A 23,504-nucleotide genomic window follows, 5' to 3' on the forward strand; every position below is an offset into this window, starting at 1 on the left:
ATAAGGAAGTCCAACCAAAATTTAAAAATATTATAAGATCGTATAAATGCAGGAGAATTTAAATAATAAAGTTTTAGAAAATGTTAATTAAATTCACTTTTTTTATTAGTTGAAATTGATCCCTAAATAGTTTGATGCGATCGTGAATGTTCAATTGGTCGAGACATATATCCAAACTAAAAGGTAGTGGGTTAAAATCTTCACCTCATTGTTTTTTGAATTAAAAAAAGCTATGCATAGTATGATAATATTTGACTACTTGGTACAACTTCAAATAGCTTGATCTTTGTATTGTCAGTTGAGGTTAAAATTATGACGGGATCGATGAAACATGCAAAACAGAATCACAACTAAATCAACGTAGGAGTTGAGTATGGAGTGTAGAGAGTATTCTCGATATACCTCTAGGATTTGGTCTATTATCTTATTTATAGGGATTTCTCCTGATATCTTTGTGGAGATATTCTCTACTGGACTTGCCCCACTCTCGGTCAATCAGGATGTCGAATCCTTGGCCCACTTGGACTGAGCTATGTAAAATAGCCGGAGAGAACTTATACGAGTTCTCAACCCACAGCCGATAACTACTCTAATTAGCACGGAACAGGGGTCGTACCTAGCTGATCTAGGCCTCTCGTCCTTTGCTCGGTCGACTCGTGTAGTTGGGCCCTTTTATATCCGGCTCATGTTCGTCTTCTTATCCTTTTGTCGAGTCCTATTCATTTAGCCCATAACAATTGTAATTTCAAAATGTCGATTTTAGTCTATATCTCTAAAAGATGATTATTATGGTCCATTTACTTTTATTTTTTTATCAAAATATTAACCCCACTTCACTCCCTGCATCGTTGAAATGTAAACAAAAGGATTAGAAAAAAAGAAATTTTTAGTATAACATTGTGAATACGGAGAATCGAACCTCCAACCTCAAAGGAAGGTGTACATATCAATTACGACCGAGTATGCTCATGTTGGCAATTATAATTTAACTTAAAACATAGATACACGATTAATTAATGTTTATATATATAAAAAGGATTAATTGATATTAATTATTATTATTTATAAGAAAACTTATCTGGCCGAGGCCGAGTCTTAGAATAATTCATGCTTGAACAGAACTCCCATATGCAGTACGCAGCAGGAACCAGGAAAGGGTGATAAAATTACGAAAATACCCCAAAACGTACGATCAGAGCGTGTAGGGCTAAACGGTCTCTACCGACTACCAATCAACACCAAATTCCTCCCCTCGGTCGGAAACTCTTGTTAGAAGAACGTTTATAAGGCGTAAACATCTCTCGTTGATTCCTTTTCTATTTCTCTCTCTCTTTTTTCCCTCTCCCTTTGCAATCGGATTTCCTAAGAGAAGCAGATTGGACGCCATTGAAAACTGCGTAAGTTCATCCGTTTACTCAATTTCGTCATCGCGGCAGGTAATTTCCCGTTTTTCTTTAATTCTTTCCGACTCTTTATTTGCTTTCGTTGTTGGCAGAACTGTGTGTTTTACGGCGCCAATGTTTCTGCATTGCCTTTGAAAATTCTGAAATTAGGGTTTTAATGCTTGCAGGGAGTCTGGCTAATGCCATTCTAGGTGTGTTATCTGGCCATTGGAATTCCTCTTGAATGCAACGGGAGTATCTTGTTTTGCTCGATTGAACATGCTGTGAGCTAGCGGAACCGGGATTTGATTGAAGGAGATTGATACACACATTACACTTGTTTCGGGTTAATCACGTTGTAGTCTTCTATCTCGTCACTCTATGCAATTTTCGGGTTATGGGTGTCGATTGGTTTTCGTTGTCGACAAGATAGATGGGTTCATGTGACGACCCGGCTGTGATCGGGGAACCGTTTCGAGGCTCTGTTACTCAGTTGGTCCGCTGTTCGAGTCAACCTCTTCCCAAGCAGCAGTCTCGTCAGAAGATGACTTCCTGTCCATCTAATTATAGTGAGGGTCAGATGTTTGAATCAGATAGGGGACTGGGAGCGCTAGCGACTAATATCTGCACGAATTCATCAGAGCCAGCTGCTGCTGGGGAGGATGGGACATTCAGAGGCTCCGAACATGCAGATACTTTAATATTGGATGAAAGGTTGGATAGTGATTCCGGCGTCAGTGATCCCTTTCTAAACGAGGAGAATGACGCTTGCAACTTGGAGAATAGAACATTGAGCTTGGATACGAAAGAGTCTCAAGATGTCGATGGTATAGTTGGTATCTCAGGCTGTAGAACGACCATGGATATGGTGTCCTTGACTGGGTCATCGGCAAACTGTGTCAAGCCTGATGAACTGGATGATAATAGTTGTGTAATTGCTGAGTCTTCAAAAGTTGAAAGAGATGACACTGTAGACGATAGTCCAATTTTAGAACAAATGGGTACTTGTACAGATGACTTAAAATCTCCTTCTCATGTCAGTGAAATTGTTTCTAATTTAGCTTCTGCCAATGGATTTCCAAGTGATTTCATACAGATACAACAAAACAAGCCGGATAATGATGGTGCTGGTTGTTCATTTTCAGATTCTGTGGACAGGATAACGGATGCTTCAGTTGAAATAGTAGCAGACATGTTGAATGAGATGTCCCCTTTACAGAGTGATCAAATACTATCAATACATGTAGGACAATCAGTTGCGAATTATGACCAGTATATTTGCCAGATGGATGGAAAGAGCTTAAGTGGTACCTCTGGAGAAACAGTTACTGAAGTAGCTGATATGAACAGCAATCCTGAATCGTGCTTGCAAGTGTTGCCTTCACAAGGCTGCCAGAGGATCAGGGAATACCTGCAATCTGATGGTTCACTAACCATCCACTCTCCAGAGAACGATGGATGCGATGAAAATCATGTCAGTAATTCTTCAAAGTACATTCCAAAGGTCGTGGAAGAAGATATTGATATTTTGACTTATGATAATGGTGATGCTAGAGAACATATAGTTCACAAGATTGAAAATGACTGCAATCTGGAGGAAGCTATTTTTCGAGTGAACCCCAATTGTGTTGAGCTACTAGCTTTGCCCTTGCCTTCTCAGCCCCCTGATTTTGGAAAAGATGGATTTTATGAGATGTTGAGTGCAGAAGATATTCTAATAAAGGATATTAGTTCTGTTAATTCTTGCGATGTTGGTTGTCAAGACAACAATGACATAGAGAAAGTTGGCTGTGTTTCTGAAGTGAAATGTCCCGAAACAGTTGTCCTGTCTTCTAAGAGGAGTGGCCGAAGGAGAGCATCAAGCCAAAAAAGTTTGACAAAAAGGGCACTTAGGAAAAGCAAAAAAAAATTGCCTCAGCCACTGATTTTTGACACTTCAAGAAAGAGGAGGAGCTCTATATCTAGGCCTGCTCGTCCTTCTCCTTGGGGATCACTGGGCTATATTATTCAGTCATTTGAAAAAAGTGACAATGATCTAGTAAATCAAAGCCAGAAACAAGGAAATAAGAAATCTAAAGGTAATCAAGGAGGTACCAAGCGGAATAAGAAACAGGCAAGTGATAGTTCACATAGATCAAGAAAAGGGACCCAAGGAAAATGTGCTACTTCAACCAATTGTATTCGTTTGAAGGTTAAATTAGGGAAGAATTCGGGTCATAATTTTCTGAACATTATGGTTCCAGAGGTTGCTGATTCATCATTGTCTGCCAAGGGTATCAGTTGCAATTATGGGAATGAATCATATTGGGAAGGTAATTTGGAATTTCCTCGATTAACCCATGGTGTTGACGATCAAAAGCCCGAAGAGGGGCCTTTAAGAAAAATCTTTTGCTATAATAGGAATCAGGAGAAAGAAGAGATATGTCCTGATGGTTCTGTTGTGAAGGAACAATGTGTTAATAATGACTCAAGTTTCACCGTTATTGCGGAAAAGTCATCTGAAAAACACGCAGATGATAATCATTGCATTTCCTCTCATTTGGTTGAGCCAGTAGAAAGGGCAGGTGATACAAGGAGTTTGGATCCTGGAACTTCACCTGATTCAGAAGTGATAAATTCAATTTTAGATATTCAAGTTGGAGCAATGCGACAAGAAACTTTGCAGGACTCAGTTTTGGCATCCTCAGAAGATTTTGCAGCTTCCGGAAATGTTACCAGTAGTAAGAAAGGAAGGAAGAAGTCAAAGTCCAATCAGGTAGTTAGTTGTTCTCAGGAGGGTGGCTCGAGTGCTCCTCCTTGCAGAAATAGGTCCAAATCGTCAAAGAAGCATGGAAGAAGACGGAATGTGGAAAATCAGCTTGGTTCCAGTGAGACATTTACTTCCACTGGTGCAAATGTTTTAAACTACTCTTTAAATAGTAAGGAATTGTCTATGGAGCAAGTGCCTTTGTCGACGGAGATTGCATTCCCAGAAGAGGCTTTGAAGGCAGATGGGATTCTCAAAGTTAAAGAATGTAGCAAAATAGATGTTGGCGGTGTGTTTTCTGAATCAGAGAATTCAAAAACATTGTTTCCTACTCAATCTGCAAGGAAGAAACATCCTAAAATTTCTAAATCTGTTAAAACAAGCAAAGGCAAGTACAAGGCTCCTGGCTCAAGAAACAACATAAAGAATGCTTCTAAAGAGAAGGTTTACCAACGGAAGTCTGTTAATAAGAGTAAAATCAAGAAGGCTATATGTGACCAAGCTGTGACTGGAATGGAAAGTCACCAAGTAGCAGGTACTTCTATTTTGTTTGATTTGGAGCACACTTGCAGATGATATATTTTTCTACTCTGAAGATGAGCATTGGAAATGCTCTACAATTTTTGTGCTGTCAGCATTGAAAATAGAAATTTTATTTCTAATTTTACTCTAATGTTTTAGGAAATTGCCTTGTAGACAAGCCTGATAAAAGCGATGACATCATTGCATCCACAGTGGCAGTGAATTTGAATTCTGTACAAGGTGCTGTGAGTGAGCAGTATACACCCCCTCGTGATGCTTGGGTGCTCTGTGATGATTGTCATAAATGGCGACGCATACCAGCTTCTCTTGTTGATAGTTTAGGACATGCAAGTTGCACATGGTACACATTTATTAATCATATACCACCGAGGGTGGTAGTGATTCATACTCTTTTTCCAACTGTTTAAAGTTCTCCTTATAGATTCATTATATGCATAAGAATATTAGAATGAATTCTTATTTTAGCTTCTTCATAAGTCGGCACTCTACTATATTATTTGTATGCATGAGCAAACTTTTCTTTTTATGAGAAATAAATATTTCATTGATAAGATGAAATATCATCTGGCTGTTGACTAGAAAATATGGGTTGGGAGTTGGGGAAATGCCAACTTTTGTCTTGTTAGGTTGCTTATTGGTACTCTCAAGTCTTTACTTTACTAATTTTTTTGTTTTTTATGCATCATATTTCCTTTTTTCTAGAACTAATATTCTACAAGGATATGTTTTTTTCTTCTATAATTTTTATTTATTTATAGCTGTTTGTCTTTTAAGGACCTGTAAGGACAATGTGGATAAAGCTTTTGCTGATTGCTCAATCCCACAAGAGAAGTCAAATTCTGAGATTAATGCAGAGTTAGAGATATCAGATGAATCTGGGGAAGAAAATGCTTCCAATAAACGGCTAACTTATAGGGAATTAGGGAGTTTTCATCCAACAACAGGTACTTGGATGCTGCTGGAGATGCCTTAATACCATTATAAAATTCAAAATTATTACAATTTTTCTTAGTGGGTAAAGATAACAATAATTTTCTTCTGTTGCCTATTATCCTGCATTTCTTATTTTTATAGTCCAAGTGTGATTGCTGTACTTGTTTGCAGTGAATGCAGTTCCCCAAGAGAACAAATTTGCTTCCATTAGCAGCAATCAGTTTTTGCACCGTAGTCGTAAAACTCAGACTATTGATGAGGTACATTCTTTAAGTGATGTTTCATCTGAGCAATGATTATTAAGATTTTTATGCACGTGTCCCCGAGCTTCAAAGTGGGTTTATCTCATGATCAAATTTGATCAAGTGCACTAGTTGGGAGACATGGAAAATGGGAAATGGAACAACATTTGAGAACAGTGCTGTGAGGTTTTGGGTGATATTCATATTCTGGTGCTTTAGTAATGAAGATTCTTGTTGTATGCTCATGTTCATGAGTTTTGTCTGTTTTTAAGCTTTGTTGCTTTTGCTAGGGCACCTAGCCCCTTTCACCTTTTTGTGATACAAATGTTTCTTTTTGGATAGAGTGTGGGTTGTTTCTATAAATTCAATTTATCCAATTCCTCCATCAAATTGGGGTCTACCTGTATAGTTATTATTATTTTTTGTTAAATAAGGCAAATTCATTACAGCAAAAACCACAAGGTAGTAGATAAAGGGTTATCCTAGCACTACTAATGGCAATTTCGATAAGGCCCCTTCAGTTAGTTTCAATAAAAAAGGGAGTACAAAAACCTTTTGCCATGCAGCTTAATTTTGAAGCTAGGAAAGAAGTATCTACGAGCTATAGAAAATCGCAGTAAACATCCTTGAAAAATCGCAAGTCTTCTCACGATAGCACTAGGACATAAAAAACTAATTAAAACACCTCCATACAAAATTTAACCACCACAACAGAGAGCAAAAGGGCGATTTTTCTTCTACAAATTCTTAGTACGCACCAGCAGGAGAGGGAATAGTGAATATTTTTCTTTTTGCTCTTCTTTTGATATTTTCATGGAGCAATAAGCAGAGGAAATATTTATAAAGTTAGTTGAGGGTTTCTTTTGTTTTCTATTGCACTGCTTTTATTCCTTTTTGTGTCTTTGTATTTGGTAGTATATATTCTTTTTATTGAAAGTTTTGTTTTTCACAAAAAAATTAACTTTTACCAAGCATACGATCCATGTATTTTATAACCAGGTTGGGCACAGTTTATTGTGCTTCAAAATGTTGATGTGCGAAGTTCAAGAATGAAATTTGAAATTTTGACTGTGCTTGTGGAAGTAATATTACTACATCGAGTCGAATTTAGTTGACATAGAAGGCATAAGACAGATTCAACAAAATTTAAATTTATGGCAAGTATACAGTGGATGGAATTGATGTTCTAATGCACCTGATCGTACTATTCTTTTTATTATTACTATTACTATTATTATTTTACCTGATGATGCCATTCTTGTAAAGTTCTGTTGCTGCTGCAGCTGCTTCTGTAGTCCTATTGCATGGTTTCTTATATATTATTTTCTTCTCATGTTGGTTGGGAATCAAATTATATATCTTCGCTTTTCTATGGATAAAATATAAGTTCTTTAACTTATTATGATTTGTAATTGTTAGAATTTTGAAATCACCTTTTTGGATGGCCAATTAGGTTTTGAATGAATGCATCTAGGCCAATGTTGTATTATCCTGACTTTTTATTTTTATAAATCTTAAACAGATAATGGTTTGTCATTGCAAACCAGCTTTGGATGGTCGATTAGGTTGTGGGGATGAATGCTTGAATAGAATGCTCAACATTGAATGTGTTCGAGGTACATGTCCTTGTGGAGACCTTTGTTCTAATCAACAGGTATGGCAACATTTTCTTGGAGCTCTAAATTGATCTTTTTGGTTAAGTAAATAGAGTTGTGATGAAAGGATGGATCTTTTATAAAATTTTTTATTAATGATAAACAAAGATTGTATTTCGATTTACGACAAAAAGGGCAACAACTAGGGGTTGGGTAGGGGAAACCCCATCGAAAGGATACAAAAGCAAAAAGAAAATCTTTCCAATCATTAACAATCATGAGGAGATGAAGGAATGAATTTAATTTTTGAATATGTGTTTCAGTTCCAGAAACGCAAGTATGCCAAATTACGGTGGGTGCGATGTGGAAAGAAGGGTTATGGGCTACAGTTGCTTGACAATATATCAAAAGGGCAATTTCTCATTGAGTATGTTGGAGAGGTAACTGTGACATTATCCATAGTACAAGACATATAGGAAGCTCTATCATGATCTTTGGTACTTTTCATGTTCCGTCAGAGTTGCATATAAATTTCTTGTTTCATTTGATTTGTTCCTTTTTAATTTTTTCCTTTCTATAATCACATGAAACTGGAATTATATTGATGAGAACATAAGGTACAAAAGAATGTAGCTTATAGGAACGCTAGCCAGTTGGGTAAATATAATAAAATGATAGTTGCAAAAAGTTTTGGTTTTAGTGTATATGCTGATAAGAAACTATTATATTAGTGGAACCAATCATGTATCCTCTGACTTGACTCTTTCTTCTAAGCCAAAATAGTTGTGTAACAATGTGAATATGTCCATCCACGTGTGAAATCAAGTTTGAATTTGCATAAAAATTCATTATGACCTACATTTCGGGCTATATAAACATAATGATGGTTGTATCATGTAAGTGATGAGAATGTGTACTTCAAGTCCTTTATGGCATTAATTCTCATGTCCAAGGGAGGCGTTCTTTGTAACCTCCAAAGTATGGGGTTTAGCTCTTCCTTTTTTTGTAATTACATCTCATCAATGAAATTGTTTCTTATAATTTTTATTATATGTGTTAGAAGTTGTATGATTTTATTTCTATTAATGGGTTTTCCCAGGTCCTTGATATGCATGCTTATGAGGCACGTCAAAAGGATTATGCATTGAATGGTCATCGACATTTCTACTTCATGACACTAAATGGCAGTGAGGTTGAATCTTCGTTTCTTTGTCATTGTTCTTAACACACTCTTTTTGAAGCTGTAGTCCCTTGATATTCTTTTTATTTAGAACAAGATATGAACTTCTCATCTAAATAATGAAAAGGAAATATAATGTTCCAAGAGCTGTCTTATGACCATTTTGTGAGTAGAACGTGGGAATTCTTTGCAACAATTTAGTACACTGCTACTAATATCCCTTTTCTATTCAACTCTTTATGTTTTCTTTTGTTTTGTTTTGTTTTTTGATAAGAAACTCTTCCTTATCAAAAGAGGAAGAACAAAAGAGATGAGATGATATTCAATTCTATATGCTTTTAAGATTGAAATGCTCATAACTTTGAACTATGAGAACTTCATTTTCTAACAAGGTTAAAACCCTTTGGATGCATTTTGTTCGGGCCATGCTTTAGCCTATTTGCTTTGAAAGAAATCATAGGATCTTCCAAGGAAAAGAGCGATCTATCAGCAACGTTTTTGAGTATATAGTGTCATTGGTTGTATCTTGGTGCAAATGCTCTCCTATCTTTCAACACTATAGTTTTGTCTCTCTTTTAACCAATTGCCCACCCCCCCCCCCCCCCCCCCCCCCCCCCCCCCCCCCCCCCCGGCCCCTTTTTTATGAGAAACTACCCTGAGAAGAATGAAAAAGATACAAAAACAAGAGGGACATAAAAAAAACAGCCCTGCAAGAGGGAATCCCTAAAGAAAAGGGGTTTGATGCCTAACTTATAATTACAAAAGGCCTTAGTGACCGATCCCCATAAATAAGCTTTTCATTTTGTACATCTCTCTCTTTTCATTTCATTACATTAAAGAAATTGTTTCTCTTCCAAAAAAAAACTTTGAACTATGAGAATGTTGTGCAACCTATTTAAATAGATTCATTCTGATTCAATGAAAGTTGTTCTTTTATGTTTTTGTTGTTTTTTTGGCTCCTGGGGATTTCCTTTTTTTTGTATTTCCCTCATGTATTTTTTCCATTATTTCTCAATGAAAGATGTTATTCTCATAAAAAAATAGATTCATTCAATCTAATACAATTATTTTTGTGGCATCATGAGGGTGCCATATGGTATTTTCTTTTTTGACTAAGGAGCTTTTCTCTTACCTCTGAGGGCCATTCTTTGTTCTCTAATGACGATGGTTTTCCCTTGGGTGCAGCTAAGAGAGATACGGGACCATGTGAATGCTATAGAAGTGTCACATGCGTAAATATGGTAGTCTTAAAAAGACCATTATTGGTGATTAAAATAATTTGCAAAGATAGAAGTATTATAATGTAGATGGCTAGATGCAAGTATAGGGTCAAAGTTGCAACTAACCTTTGAAGTCTATGCGTTTTATTTGCATGGTTTCTCTAAATATATAATAAAGCCTCTGAGGGCTGTATCTTTCATGCCCTTTTGAATTCTTTCTTAACGAAACTTCTGTTTCTCATAAGAAAATAGAAAGATAGCAGGCCCGTAAGAAATACCCTCCAAACCAGCCTTCACTATACTGCTAAAGTATGACTTCCACCTCTAGAGCAGGTGGTTTGACCTACCACGTTGCTAAATGTCTAAAAGCATTAGATCATTGCCTAACATGTTCAAGGATCTTTTCCCTTCACCTGGACATCTCTAAGTAATTCTTTGAGAATGTAATATGTCTTAATTACTAGAAAGTAAGACTGCTTGTAAAAGAATTGATCTTATCGTAACCTGTTGGAGCACCGAGCATAACATTTTGTTGTGCAAAAGAATTATAACTCGAGATTTAATCACGTCCCTTACTATCCTTGGCCACTGATGAGGAACCAGTATGCGGACCACTTTTCTTAATTGTATCATTTTTTTCCCTTCATTTCCCTTTTTACTGAAAATGTTATTTCAAGTCCACTTTTCATCTATTTGTCTTTGACAGGTAATAGATGCATGTGGAAAGGGGAATTTGGGGCGTTTCATTAACCACAGTTGTGATCCAAATTGTCGCACAGAGAAGGTTAATATCCTATTCGTTAAAATATCGTAGCATAATGTTATATTTTTCTTGATGTGGTGATGTAAATAACTTTTGTGGTATTTTACACACAATATTGCATGATCCAGTTGGATTGTAGCCTGTAATTTATAATCCCCTTACCAGCATTCTTCCCACCACTCCCATTAAAGGGGTTCAGAATACCTTAGTTAACTAGGACCAGAAGCACTGGAGGAGACTGTTTTAGACCTGGAGCTTAGCCTTTAATGCAGTGCAGGACTAATTAGTGGTTTATTTAAATGTCATGCCCTCGAAAGCATAATTTATCAGTATCAATGTCATTATGTAAAGAAGAAAATGATAAATATTTATTTTTAAGATTAGAAATGGTTGAATTGATAGTCAAACCATGGTGGTCACCTGCCTAGAATTTAATATCCTACGAGTTACCTTCGCAACCAAATGTAGTAGGGTCAGGCTGTTGTCTCATGAGATTAGTCTAGGTGCGTGCAAGCTAGTTTGGATACTCACAAATATGGCATTGGAGATTTATACTTCCCAAAAATTTCTTGTCATTATCGGTTGTGCTAGCAACTTAAACTTTTAAGTTTCGGAGTTGTTAGATAATTTACTATTTTGTTGTTTTGTTGTTTTGTTGCTCTTTTTAAGTTCTTATTACTTGGTTTTGGAACAGTGGATGGTGAATGGAGAAATTTGCATTGGGCTCTTTGCACTAAGGGATATTAAGAAGGTAAATTTATTGCTTGCCTTTATTACCTTCATTTTCTTTTTTATTTTTTTACTGAACCATTAAAACAGAATATCCATGGGTTATGATTCGGAGAACTTATGGTTGAAAGGAATTATGGAATTTTTAATGAAAAGAGTAGAGATTTGGTGGTGGTTGCTCTGATAAAACTGCATTCATTGTTTCTTTTTTGTGTTATATTTCAAATTCTTTTGTCATTATTCTGAACCTTCAGTAATGCTAATTGGAGTGTGTTTTTGTAAGCTGTAGGGTTGGAATTTTGGTACCTCTTCCGTGACACTTATTTGAAAAATAAATAACTTTGACTCAATGGTAGAGAATAATTCTGGAACGAGTCTGTTTAGTGCTCATGGATTGCAATTTTGGGTGGTTTATTTATTTCTCATTTTTCTTCTGTTGGGTTATCAATTCCTGCAGTACATAATATGATGATTGCAAATTTTTTTTGGCAGTCGGCACTCGCTTGTTATAAATTATATGCTCCTTTCCACAGCGTTTCAGTGTTATTTGTGCCACTTGGAAGAGGGTTTTGTGTGTGTGTGTGTGAGAGAGAGAGAGAGAGAGAGATAATAGAAAGTAAGTCGAGCAGTAATCAATTAGTTTTGTTGACATTATTCACAGAAGCAGGATCATTCAATTTCAGTATGGATGGATGAAACTGAACAGCCTTGACATTTGCATTCATTAACTTAGACTGTAAAATCTATTTTCTTTAAAACTATCCTTTCCTCGAATGCTTTGGCCAATTTTCTTGGTTGATTCAGGCATCTCCTGCATTTACTGTTCATAGCTTGATCTGTGATGCTCTTTCTGGTTAGCATCTGCTTTATTTTCTTTCCTCTTCTTCCTTTTTTTTTTCTCTTCCTTTTTCTGGGTAAGCGGAGTTCGATAAAAAATAAATAGTGTTCAAGAATAGACATCACTTATTCAAGACAATGATTGGTAATTTTCTTTTATCAGAACAATAATTACAAATTAGGGAGTACTTATTCATATTTCACATGTATGTAGGTAGCCAACAATTCTTGATGGATGTGTCTGATATATTTGGAGGCCAAACGTTTTCTTTTTATGTCAATGTTGTTAATTAATAATTCCTGATAAACTTCATGTTTGAGTGCCTTACATTGCGTTGCAAGAAACTGTATCCTTTCTACTTCTTTCCTGTTTCAGGGTGAAGAGGTGACATTTGACTACAATTATGTAAGGGTATTTGGGGCCGCTGCCAAAAAATGTTATTGTGGTTCTTCCCAATGTCGAGGTTATATAGGTGGAGATCCCCTCAATTCTGAAGTCATTATTCAGAGTGATTCAGACGAAGAATTTCCAGAACCAGTAATGCTTCGTGCATATGGCAGAAGTTTGAATAATAACTTGCCAACTGTAGTTCGTTCATCAGATGGTGCTGAAACGCAACCCTCAGAGAGTATGACAGCGGTTAAGGATAAGATCGATCAGCCTAGTAGTATTGCTATCATCGAACCGAAGATTTCAGAAGAAAAAGAAGATCCTCCTAGCCTTTCTGCCTCTACTGTTTCACCATTGCATAGTTCATTGGAATTTGAAGACTCGAAGGTTGTATCACCTGCTACACTTTTGCCAGAAACTACCCAACATACTGAAGATGTGACAAGCAAAGCCGTGTTTGTTGATCAGACAGAAATATCTCCTGTAGGCAATACTTCTAACAAGAACACATGCTCTATTGAGTCGGTGGCAAAGTCGCTATTTGATGACATTGATGCTCGTAAGAAGTCCAAGCTGGATGCAGGTGAAGATAAGCAAGTACATTTAAAGCCATATCCTTGCATGAAAACTTCACGAAAACCAGGTTCCATTAAGAAAGGAAAAGTTAGCTCTGTAGAAAAAGTTCAAATGACTAACAAGCCCCAGATTTCGTCTTTCAAGCCAAAACGATTGATTGAAGGTTCTCCTAGCAACCGCTTTGAAGCAGGTTAGTCATGTTTGGAATACTAGCTTTAGTTTGAATAGCTGTGATGGGTTTATTAATGGTTAATGGTATTTGATGCTTCAGTCGAGGAGAAGCTTAATGAACTCCTGGATGCTGAAGGGGGAATAAGCAAAAGAAAAGTGAGTCATTATGACTTCCCATACGTTGGTTTGTTGAATTTCTGCTATTCTATTAGTTTTATCCGGTGGAAATGAATGATTATTTTATTTGGGTTCTTTTATGATTTATCATCAGCTTATACTTCCATGAAGTTTTCTTTTTCTTCTAAGCTGGAGTTCAAGTAATATATCTTCAGAATAGACTGACAACTTGTAACACTTGTAGCATATCTTCTCTTTCTATTTTTTTTCCCTCGAAACAATGCATATATTCTCTTTCTAGAAATTCAAGATTTACAAACGATTGTGAAATCTTCTGTTAACTGTCCTGCTTTTAATATGTGTAGTTATCGTTGGAAGGGCTATGAATTTTGTCTTCTTGTACTTACTTATTTGAAAATTTATTATCATTGTTTACAGTTTAATGTTCCTTTTGGCATCATTTTGGTATAAAGAGGCATTGGAGCCTGGAGGATCTAAGGTTTTTAGAGATTCCTATAGACTTTGGGGTATCATTCTCCAAGTCGATATTATAGAACTCTGATGGATGGGGTTCTCCTAGCCTACAATCCAACAGTAGCATAGTATAGAAGAAATTGCTGGCTAGTCTCTTTGCTTTATGCTGAAGGATTTGGTTGGAGAGGAACTTAAGCGTGTTTCAAAAGAGGGAGAGGTCTTGGGGGTGGTTTGAGCATGATTCACTTCAATGTCCCCACTAGGTGGCATCCTCTTCTAGATTAGTGTTTTGTCCCTCTGTTTTTTAACAAGAAACAAACCTATCAATAAAAGTACAAGATGCGAATGATGGATGAAAAGATAGAAAAAATGTACAAGGATATAAACTTCAAAATAGAAAAAATGTACAAAAATAGAAAAAATGTACAAGGATACAAACTTCAAAAGAGAGGGAAAAGAGAAATAAACCATAAAAGAACAAAAAATAGATATCCAAATATTACAATAGCCAAAATATCGCATTGAAGAATACCAAGGAGAGATTTAGCATCTCTGAGAAGAAAAACTTGAGAAACCAATGAGCCAAGGCAACAAGGCTACTCCCACCGAGCTTCAAAACTGCATCATGCTTCAGCCCAAAAGAAAGATAACTGGAAAACTTTGAAAAAGGCCAAAACTCAATGAATATGCCCCAAAACTTTAAACAAAATCTCTCAAATAGAAGGCAACCACCAAAACTGGATAAAAGACCTCCTTTACAAAAAAGGTCATTGACTATCCAACCGCAGGCTCCTCATGCACCTCAACCTTATTGATGGCTCAACCAGAAGCTCTTCAAGCAGACTACCATATTCACGACTCAACCAAACACACTTCCCAGTTCCCTGTCTATCAATCACATTTCTTCATCAATCCTTGTGATCTGAGGATACCCTGCAAAATTTCTCGGAGAAGGAGAAATGGTGACAAACTTGCGTAAATCATAACAACCTTATTGAGCCATTGGATGTCGATTGATGCTTTAGGGCTTAGTTTCAAATAAAGAAATTCCTACTTCCTCCATATATTTCAATAGAGCCACATTCTTAGATTTGATGGTAGGATTATTGAACTCAACCTTTTTCAAGTTTTTTTTTTATACATCAACCTTTTTCAAGTTGACCTTTCATAATCCAATTTCGGAACTAGGACCGATAGATTCAATTGAAGACCTAAATCGGCTATTGGGGTTGGGCCTCTTCATTTCATTCTTTCGTGTTTTTTTCATGGCCCGAATATTGGTTTGGCTCTGTTTATATAGGCTAATTTTTGTACTTTTGTTTCTGTTGATAAAAGATGTCTTTTTTACCCAAAGAAGAAAGAAGGGGATTTACATTTTTCATGCAGAGATATATGCATAGTGTTGGAGTATTCATAAGTTTCTTCCCTCCCTCTACCAGGATGCCCCTAAAGGCTACTTAAAGCTTCTGCTCCTGACTGCTGCATCAGGTGCAAGTGGTAGTGGTGAAGCAATTCAGAGGTTGCCTTTGACTATTCTTTTCTTTAATCTGAATTATGAATTTAACCTGCCTTTGTAGTCATTTGAACTCATGTATGTTATGCATTTGAAAATTAGTACTTTAAGTGATTTTTCCTGTTTTGACAGCAATAGAGATCTTTCAATGATCCTTGATGCTCTTTTGAAGACAAAATCACGAGTAGTATTGACCGACATAATAAACAAAAATGGTAGAGTTTTGCACTTCTTTTTTGTCGCGTCTGTGTATTTTCTGTGATCTTCTTATCGTGCCATTTGGTTTATGGAATTCCACAAACTGTTTTTCCCCCTTCTTTTTCCTCCCAGGTTTGCGGATGCTGCATAATATAATGAAGCAATACAGAAGTGACTTCAAAAAGATCCCTATTCTTCGGAAGCTTCTGAAGGTAGTACTCTCTATGGCAATTGGCAATTGTGATATTTCTTTTCTGAGTTTGGCAAGAAACCTCCCAGTTCATCATTTTTATATGTCTAATTTTTTTTCGTCTTCATAATTTGGCTAATTAACGGTCACATTTTAGATATTTGTTTAAGTGCTCCTCTGATCAGAGACAGTATATTCAAAAGAGAGGCCACATAAGAAACAAACTAAGGCTGGGTAGAGGAAATCCCCGCATAAGAAGATAACAATAATAGCCTTCCAATAGTTGACTCTCATGAAAATTATAATTTCAAATGTGGTTCAGGTTTGAATCTCAGACATATGTTTTTTTTTTATGGTTTATGAGAAACAAATATTTAGGCCTTTTTCACTCCCTTAAATGTTTTTTTTACAACTCAAGGACATAGAACAAATCCTATTCAAGTAAGGTCGTCTCTTGAAATATTTTTATTTTCATATATCAATGAAAAATTTGTTTCTTATTAAAAAACAAATAATAAAATAATCAAGCTGGTGTTGGCATAGTGGTAAGATGATTGGTTTTTAATATACGTGACCCAAGTTCGAGTCCTTGTGTGCCTCAAAATAAAATAATCAAGCTCTTCTGCAGGTACTAGAATACTTGGTAGCAAGAGAGATACTCACTTCTGAACATATTAATGGAGGTCCTCCTTGCCCCGGAATGGAAAGGTTAGAGATTGTGATGCTTTATTCCAAACAGCCACTCCTAAACATTATGAAGATAGTGTTGAACTATGGGGTAGTTTAAATTTGTATATGCTGATAAAGTTTCCACCAATTTCTTCTTGATGGGTGTCTTACACATTCTAAAAATGATTTATTCTTTTTTTTCTTTTGAAGTTTTGCAACTTTTTTATGACCAATATATGAAATATTCATTGATAAAGGAAAATAAACAAAAAATTTTTGAGGGTACGAACTCTCGAGGGAGTGTGAGACTTTAAAGGTCTCCGATTTGATTGGCATGCTGTCTGAGGTATTGTTTCGTTATGGGGGGGGGGGGGGATATGTGTGTACGGTCCCCCGCCCTTCTAGGGGTTTTTCCAGCAGTTTCTTTTTCCATATTCCAAGCTCCCCATCTACCCACGTTGACCTTTTGTTTACCGCTCTTTGGAAGATCAAAATCCCGAAAAAGATGAAGTTCTTTGGGTGACAGGTTTTACTTGCTTGGGAAAGTCAATACTCAATACCTTGGATCGTATTTAGAGACAATCTTCTTTATGTCTGGGGCCTACAGTGGTGTGGGCTTTATAGAGGAGCCTCAAAGGATCTTGATCACTTGTTGTGGTCTTGTTAGTTTGCGCATAATTTATGGCTTTGGTTCTTTGGGTAGTTTGGGGCGTCTTAGGCCTGTAGTAGGGTTTGTAGGGCGATGTTGAAGGAGGTGTTGTTGGTCCCTCCGTTTCGAGATAGGGGTCTTTTTTGTGGCAGGCTCACTTTTTGGCTACTTTGTGAGGTGTTTGGCTGGAGAGGAACAATAGAATTTTTAGGGGTGGAGAGATCTGTGGGTTTGTTTTGGATCTTATTAGGTTTAATACTTCCTTGTGGGGTTTCCTTTTGTAATTCGAGAATAAATTAGAAAGTAAATAGCATTGAGGAGCCTTGAACTTCGCTATTTTGAAGCCATACTTTTAACTGGAGTTTGAACAAATCAGCTTTGGCTTCTACAAGATTCCATCCTGTATTGATGCTATTTATGGTTGTTTTATCCAAATGAACCTGCTGAAGAAAAGTCAAATAATTCTAGAATTTTAAAGACGTTGCTCAACCTTTTTTCCTTATCCTCACTAAAGACGTGGATGTCTTAAATGTAAGATAATTTTTTTACTCTTTTAGTGCCCTGTGAAGCCTTGCAGAATATTACATTTATTTGCCATACCCAAATGTTTGCTTAGGAGTGAGGACATCAGCCACTCGGAGAAAAAGAAAAGTGGATGCCCTTTTGTTTTGTTTTGTTTCTTTCTTCTTAAGGAAGCTTGGTTTTCATTAAAAAAATATGTACATATATAAGAAAAAGAAAAAACAAAGGGATCCTCTTGGCCTGAATCCCCTTGGAGCTTTAGTTTTTCTTCTTGGTCTTACATTGATAAAAAATGAGAAGGATGTATAAGTGATACACCCTCTTGTCCATCTTCTCAATTTGAGGAGGAACCTTTTTTTTATTATTATTATTAGAAAAAGATGTATTAACACAAGAACAGAAGTACAGACTAAAATCAGGGGAAGATGAGACCCCCCGAAAACTAGAACATTAAGGCCTTCCAATCTTGAAGCATCAAGGATAAGCTGTAGTTACAAAAGAATTTTTTGTTTTAAGCACCAAAAAGCAGTAGGCTGTATACCAATTCTAAAAGAATAAAAATTAGAAAAAATTCCTTCATAAACTCTATTGTTTCTTTCCTTCCAAATGTTCCAAAGGAAGGCTCTTGAAGCACACTTCCAAAACACCTTTGCTCTGCCTTTTAGTGACCAACCATTTAGCACCTCAAGAATCCAAGTCTCAATAGAGTTAGGCAAGCAGCGGGGAATATCAAAATAGCATAGTAGAAACCCAGCCTCTAGCTGCAAAATCACAGTGAATGAAGATGTGGTCTAGGCTTTCTTCAATTGTTTGATTAAGACTATAGATCGAAGGTCCAGCTACAAAACTTCTGCTGCAATTTTTCACGAGTGTTAAAGACCCCTGTGAGCAAGACTCCACCAAAAGACTTTTGCCTTATCCTCCTTACACACCTTGATTTTGTACCATTCATCAGCTGCACATTAGTCATTATATTATTGATTGTTTACGTTTTTAGTGACTAAACACCCAAGTTTTAGCTCTTGCAAAGGCCTACCATTTAGTGGGGCCTGTAGACTTTTTAGAGGAATTATACAATGAATACTTGAGTATTTTTGCTTTGGGTAAGAAGGGACAGATGTAGCAAAAATATATGTTTTTTTGTCGGAACTTTTATCATTTATCATTGTCAGACCAACCACCCTCACTAGTCATTGAAAGTGAAATTCTAGAGAGATTCCTTTGGTTCAGTAAGTGTTACAAAGTCTATCTTTTGGACCATTGAGGAACTTGTACAAAATAATTATAAATGGATTAAAAATGGAATTGCCTAAGAGGCAAAGTTGCTCAAAGTACGGGACATATAATAATGGCAAGTACTTCAAGTTGGAAGTAGTTGTATGTCTTCTCTCCTCAGTTCGATCTCCATAAAGAATAAACTTTGCTGCTTCATGCATGCAGTGATGTGTTTTTCTTTTCTTTTGAATGCCTACTTTCTTGGTCATAGACTAGAATAATGAACTTTCATCAAAGGATTTGATTTGCGTATGAATATCTTTAGCAAACTCTTATAAAAATAAAAATAAAAAATCTTTAGCTAACCTCTTTCTCCTGCAATGAGTGATAGATCCTTTTTGTGTGCCATGTGTGTTTTACTGATCCTTACGTGTATACTATTATGCAGTTTGAGAGAGTCCTTACTGTCACTGACGGAGCATGATGACAAACAGGTATCAGTTACAAATTATGTTTGACGTATATCAATCAGAGTGATGAGATGCATGTATTTTCCTTTTTCTTAAAGAACAATACTACAGCAAACAAAATAGCTAAGGAAAAATATTTATCTGCTGCAGTAAATGTTGGGGGGGGGGGGGAGTGTATTGAAGAGTGAAATCTTGAGGATGAGAAGAAATTTATCTTCTAATGAAAGATCTATGCAAAACTATACATCTACCTAAATGAAAGGCCTAGAAAAGTTCACTGATTCATTCTCCAGTGGGCTGTTGCTACTTGCTATGTATCAAGAAAAGAGGAATTACCTTAAAACTTCTCGTGTGCCCAAAGATAAGCTGGTAAAATGATATCTATTAGTGTATACAGCATCTCAACATTTTCTAAAGAACACTAGTAAATTCTCTTTAACGAAATACCCAAAAACATTCAAATATAAATCACGATCCTTTTCGATGTATTATATATGCCCAAAAGCTTTGAAGTTTAGTTTTAATGAGTTAAGCATGGACCTCCAGGTACATCAAATTGCCCGAAGTTTTCGAGACAGATGGTTTCCCAGACCTGTTAGAAAATTTGGTTACACCGAGAGGGAGGATGGGAGATTGGAAGTTTACAGGGGTTCAAACTGCAGTAGGTTTACAGTATCACACAGTTACCGGCATGATCTGGATTCCAGACCCACAGAAGCGATTGACTGTGTTAAGCAGTCAATGCCTACATCTCTGCCAGATACTCATCCTGCAGACATCTGTTCTGTGGCTTCTACAGGTGGCCAGTCGTCAAGTGGGCAAAAAAATCGCAAGCGTAAGAGTCGATGGGATCAACCTGCAGACACAAACCTAGATCTGAGATCCAAGGAGCAGAAGCTTGAATCATCATTGGTGCAGCACTTTGATTCCAGCCAATTAAATAGTGTTGGAGTGGCACCAATGTTGATAGACAAGGTAAATGGTGATGATAAGGACTCCTCCCTCTCTGACTTAGTTTGTTGTCGCCAAGAAGAAGATATTAAGGCAGACAGTACAGTGCAAGATGTACCTGAAGATATTCCTCCTGGATTTTCATCTCCTTTCAATCCCCCCCTGGCTTCCTCAAGTGCTTTCTCAACAGTTTTAGATCCTTCTCAACAGAGTACTGGAAATTTGAGTTGTGCTTTTTCCACAGTTGGGCATCCACAGGAGAGATTCATTTCTCGCTTGCCTGTGTCTTACGGAATTCCGTTTTCTATCGTTCAGCAATATGGAACATCCCATGCAGAGAATCTGGAGTGTTGGGATGTTGCTCCTGGAATGCCTTTTCACCCTTTTCCACCCTTGCCACCATATCCTCGAGGTGAGAAAGGCCCACCAATGTCTGCCTGTGGTACTGCAATTAGACAATCAGCTCAACAAGGGCAGGTTAACAGCCATGATTCTCGAACTTCTTTCTCAGAAGAAAGCACTCCTAGCACAAGTACTAATGTCCAACAGGATTTGTGCATTCCATTAAACAACCAACAGATATTGAAACGGGTGAAGGAATCATCATATGATTTGGGAAGAAGGTACTTTAGGCAGCAAAAGTGGCGTAATACAAAGTTTGGTCCCCCTTGGTTACAGAGAAGGAGTCAATGGGGATACCAGGGAAACTTCAGGAGTGGTTCAAGCGCTATAAGTGATGACAATGTACTAAACGAGGGGATAAATCCATATTGCTCAGATGAAGCAAGCGTTAGAGCCGATAAAGCTAACGATGATTTTTATCAGCATTCACTAAACCAGAATCAGCGCTGAGTTGTAGGAAACTGGTGATCTACTGAAATTTCAATAGAACCCAATGTATTCTCAGTTCCTTTTTCTTTCCTAGGTTTGATACTCAATGGAAAGTTTCTTCAACTTCAGTATGGTAGTTCTCTTACTTCAGCACTGGTAGTACTATGCGTGAGGTTGATCTTGCTTCCATCAGCATATGAGGTTTTGGATCTTTATCCATCAATCAGCACCTCAAAGAGGTAGGCATTCTTATTTGTATATCATTTTCTCACAAAAATTAAATTGTGACATGCAATGTTTAAAGATCTCGGGGAAATAAAAGTTTCATTGATTCTTGATGTCTTGCCTATGATTATTAGAGATTATAAACATTGCTTTTATTTTCCCTTTTCCCTTCAAGCTGTCTCACTTATCCTGCAAAGTCCATGGACCCTTGTTAGATGAAACTAAGTAATTATGCATTTGTCTGAAGAAAGCTGCTTTTGTTTTTATCCTTAATTTTGTACATAGAAAATGATTCGTTAAAAGTTTGTCTATAGTTTCTTATATTTCTGTATTTATGAAGTTATTCTTGTCTGGGTGTGATTGGAACAAATTGTTAAATGGAGTTCGCTCATCATTACTGATGACGGCAATTTTGCATTACTGATGAAAAATGGGTCTGCAGCATGAATTCGTCACAGGTACTCTTGTTCTATAAGATTTGTCAGTCTTTAGTCAGATCTGATGGCGTCCTTTCTTTATCCATTCTGTTCATTCTGCTTTCCTTTTGTTGTTGCTCTTTTCCTACGGATGATTGATTAGTCCTGAAGTAGTATTTTGTTCTTGTTTTTATATACAGAAGGATTTTTTTGTGGATTGATTTTTTATTTGTTCTCTCCAGGTCCTTGACCTCTTGCATATTAGGTATCTATGTACTTGCGATCATAGAGAAGCGTTCTAAATTTGATGTGTAAACCTGGGAAAACATTTGTGCATAATAACTATCATATCATGTGGTCACACGCTGTTTCAAATATCTCAATTTTTACTGAACTCTATTCATTCGATGCATCATCTTGTGACCATTAAAACTTTCTATCATAGAACAATATTTCCAACTTCATTGTGCTAATTTTTACATTGTCAAATTTCAATTTCACTGTGAAGTGATATATGTGCATAACTATTCCTTTGTTCTCAATTGCTTTCATGATTACCATATTTCTCATTCAGCTTGGGCCATCAGGAAGAGTAACAAGAAAAGAGATGTGTTTAAATTCTTAATGGCTGTCGAATCAGCAGTGGTTTTAATGGAGGGGGTCAAACGGTTCTATGAAGAGTACATATCTTCTAGTAGAGGTCAGTTCCAGGAGAGAAGCTCAATAGGGTGGGCCTGGCTTCCCCAGGGATGTAATATTTAAAAAAGGAAAAAATGCCAATGTTGACTCTGAAGCAAATCTAAAACACTTTGTTCTTGGTACAGGTATAGTTGTTGGGCTTGTATCGGTGGCAAGGGGTAGATTAGTGGACCTTATTCAGTTTCCATCCTGGAAGTTTGGGAAAACTCAGGAGGATTGCTGTTGAAAACAATATTTATAATTGTTTGAATTGAATGATGTCCAGAGTGGAAATAGAACTGAAATGAAATGAAGAACCATGGGCTTTTACTTGAATTGGCAGTTGAATAGTTTTTAGAAGAAAAAACCTTCAGATTCGAGCAATGCATTTGGTTTTGTTTTTGGTTGCAGCCTACCCAGCAAAAGTTTCAGGCTCTGGAGGTTATCTGTAACATCCAACTAGATTGCTTAAGTTGGATAATTGCCATGTTGGTTAAATTGTTGCTGCATAAACTCATGTCTAAAGACTTGAATCCTAAGTTATGGGATCAAGAAATCTTTAATAACTATTTGACCTCCAGTACTTGTCAAACCACTTTGTGATGTACAAGTTTGCTCCAACTTTATGATTGATTAGTAGTTAAGAGATATTCAAAAGTTCAATAATCTTTCTTTCATACATCATCCATCAATTCAAGATTTTCTCTGGCAATCCTTCCCTTAAACAATGTAACCATAAGCTATGGTATTTCACTGTCCCCATGTGAGAAAATTAGGATTCTTTTTTCAGTTGAAGAAAAATGGTAGAATTGAGAAATAAGGGTGAGAAGTTGTTTGTGTTGAATGTTCATGTTTAATGGTCGCTGTTGAAGGTTATTAGGAGGTTAATGAAGGAGGAAGCAAACATCATTTGAGTTAACTGCTGCCAGGTATCGTAAATCAGAGCTCTCTCCCTTCCTTAATTTTTGGTTTTGTGTGTGGCTCAAGTGTCTTTTTGGTTTAACAACTTCTTGGTTGCCATGGTTCAATGGGTTTTGATGTTGCATCTTTCATAGATTTACTTTATGATTCAATTCTA

General features: G+C 36.6%; 1 protein-coding gene across 6 annotated transcripts; it reads left to right on the forward strand.

Moving 5' to 3' along the window:
- The first annotated feature begins 1,153 nt into the window (after positions 1-1,153).
- EFS (histone-lysine N-methyltransferase) lies at positions 1,154-23,103 on the forward strand. Of its 6 annotated transcripts, XR_002601463.2 has the most exons (20): positions 1,155-1,436; positions 1,571-4,663; positions 4,810-5,011; positions 5,446-5,615; positions 5,776-5,864; positions 7,369-7,500; positions 7,765-7,881; positions 8,541-8,633; positions 10,548-10,625; positions 11,299-11,355; positions 12,547-13,327; positions 13,409-13,464; positions 15,339-15,418; positions 15,545-15,627; positions 15,743-15,822; positions 16,429-16,508; positions 19,304-19,349; positions 19,872-21,346; positions 22,323-22,448; positions 22,573-22,762. XR_002601463.2 is itself a non-coding variant. In XM_022285819.2 (18 exons), exons 2-18 carry the CDS (start codon positions 1,816-1,818, stop codon positions 21,126-21,128), a joined length of 6,249 nt encoding a protein of 2,082 aa, XP_022141511.1. In that variant the 5' UTR covers positions 1,155-1,436; positions 1,571-1,815; the 3' UTR covers positions 21,129-21,445. The 6 variants fall into 6 exon arrangements, 1 of the variants encoding a protein (XP_022141511.1); XR_015790171.1 differs by having other exon boundaries at positions 1,154-1,436; positions 4,825-5,011; positions 22,323-22,762; XR_015790170.1 differs by lacking the exons at positions 22,323-22,448; positions 22,573-22,762 and adding an exon at positions 22,838-23,103.
- Positions 23,104-23,504: the final 401 nt, after the last annotated feature.

Source organism: Momordica charantia (assembly GCF_013281855.1).
Source record: "Momordica charantia cultivar OHB3-1 chromosome 4 unlocalized genomic scaffold, Mcharantia_2.0 BLBB01000004.1, whole genome shotgun sequence".
In the NCBI taxonomy this organism is placed as follows: domain Eukaryota; kingdom Viridiplantae; phylum Streptophyta; class Magnoliopsida; order Cucurbitales; family Cucurbitaceae; genus Momordica; species Momordica charantia.

Excerpts from the sequence above, each read along its gene's own strand:
- EFS (XM_022285819.2), top strand. The coding sequence starts at position 1,816 with ATGGGTTCATGTGACGACCCGGCTGTGATCGGGGAACCGTTTCGAGGC. Across the intron at positions 11,356-12,546 it reads CACTAAGGGATATTAAGAAG|GGTGAAGAGGTGACATTTGA; the intron begins GTAAATTTATTG and ends TTCCTGTTTCAG. Across the intron at positions 13,465-15,338 it reads GGGGAATAAGCAAAAGAAAA|GATGCCCCTAAAGGCTACTT; the intron begins GTGAGTCATTAT and ends TCCCTCTACCAG.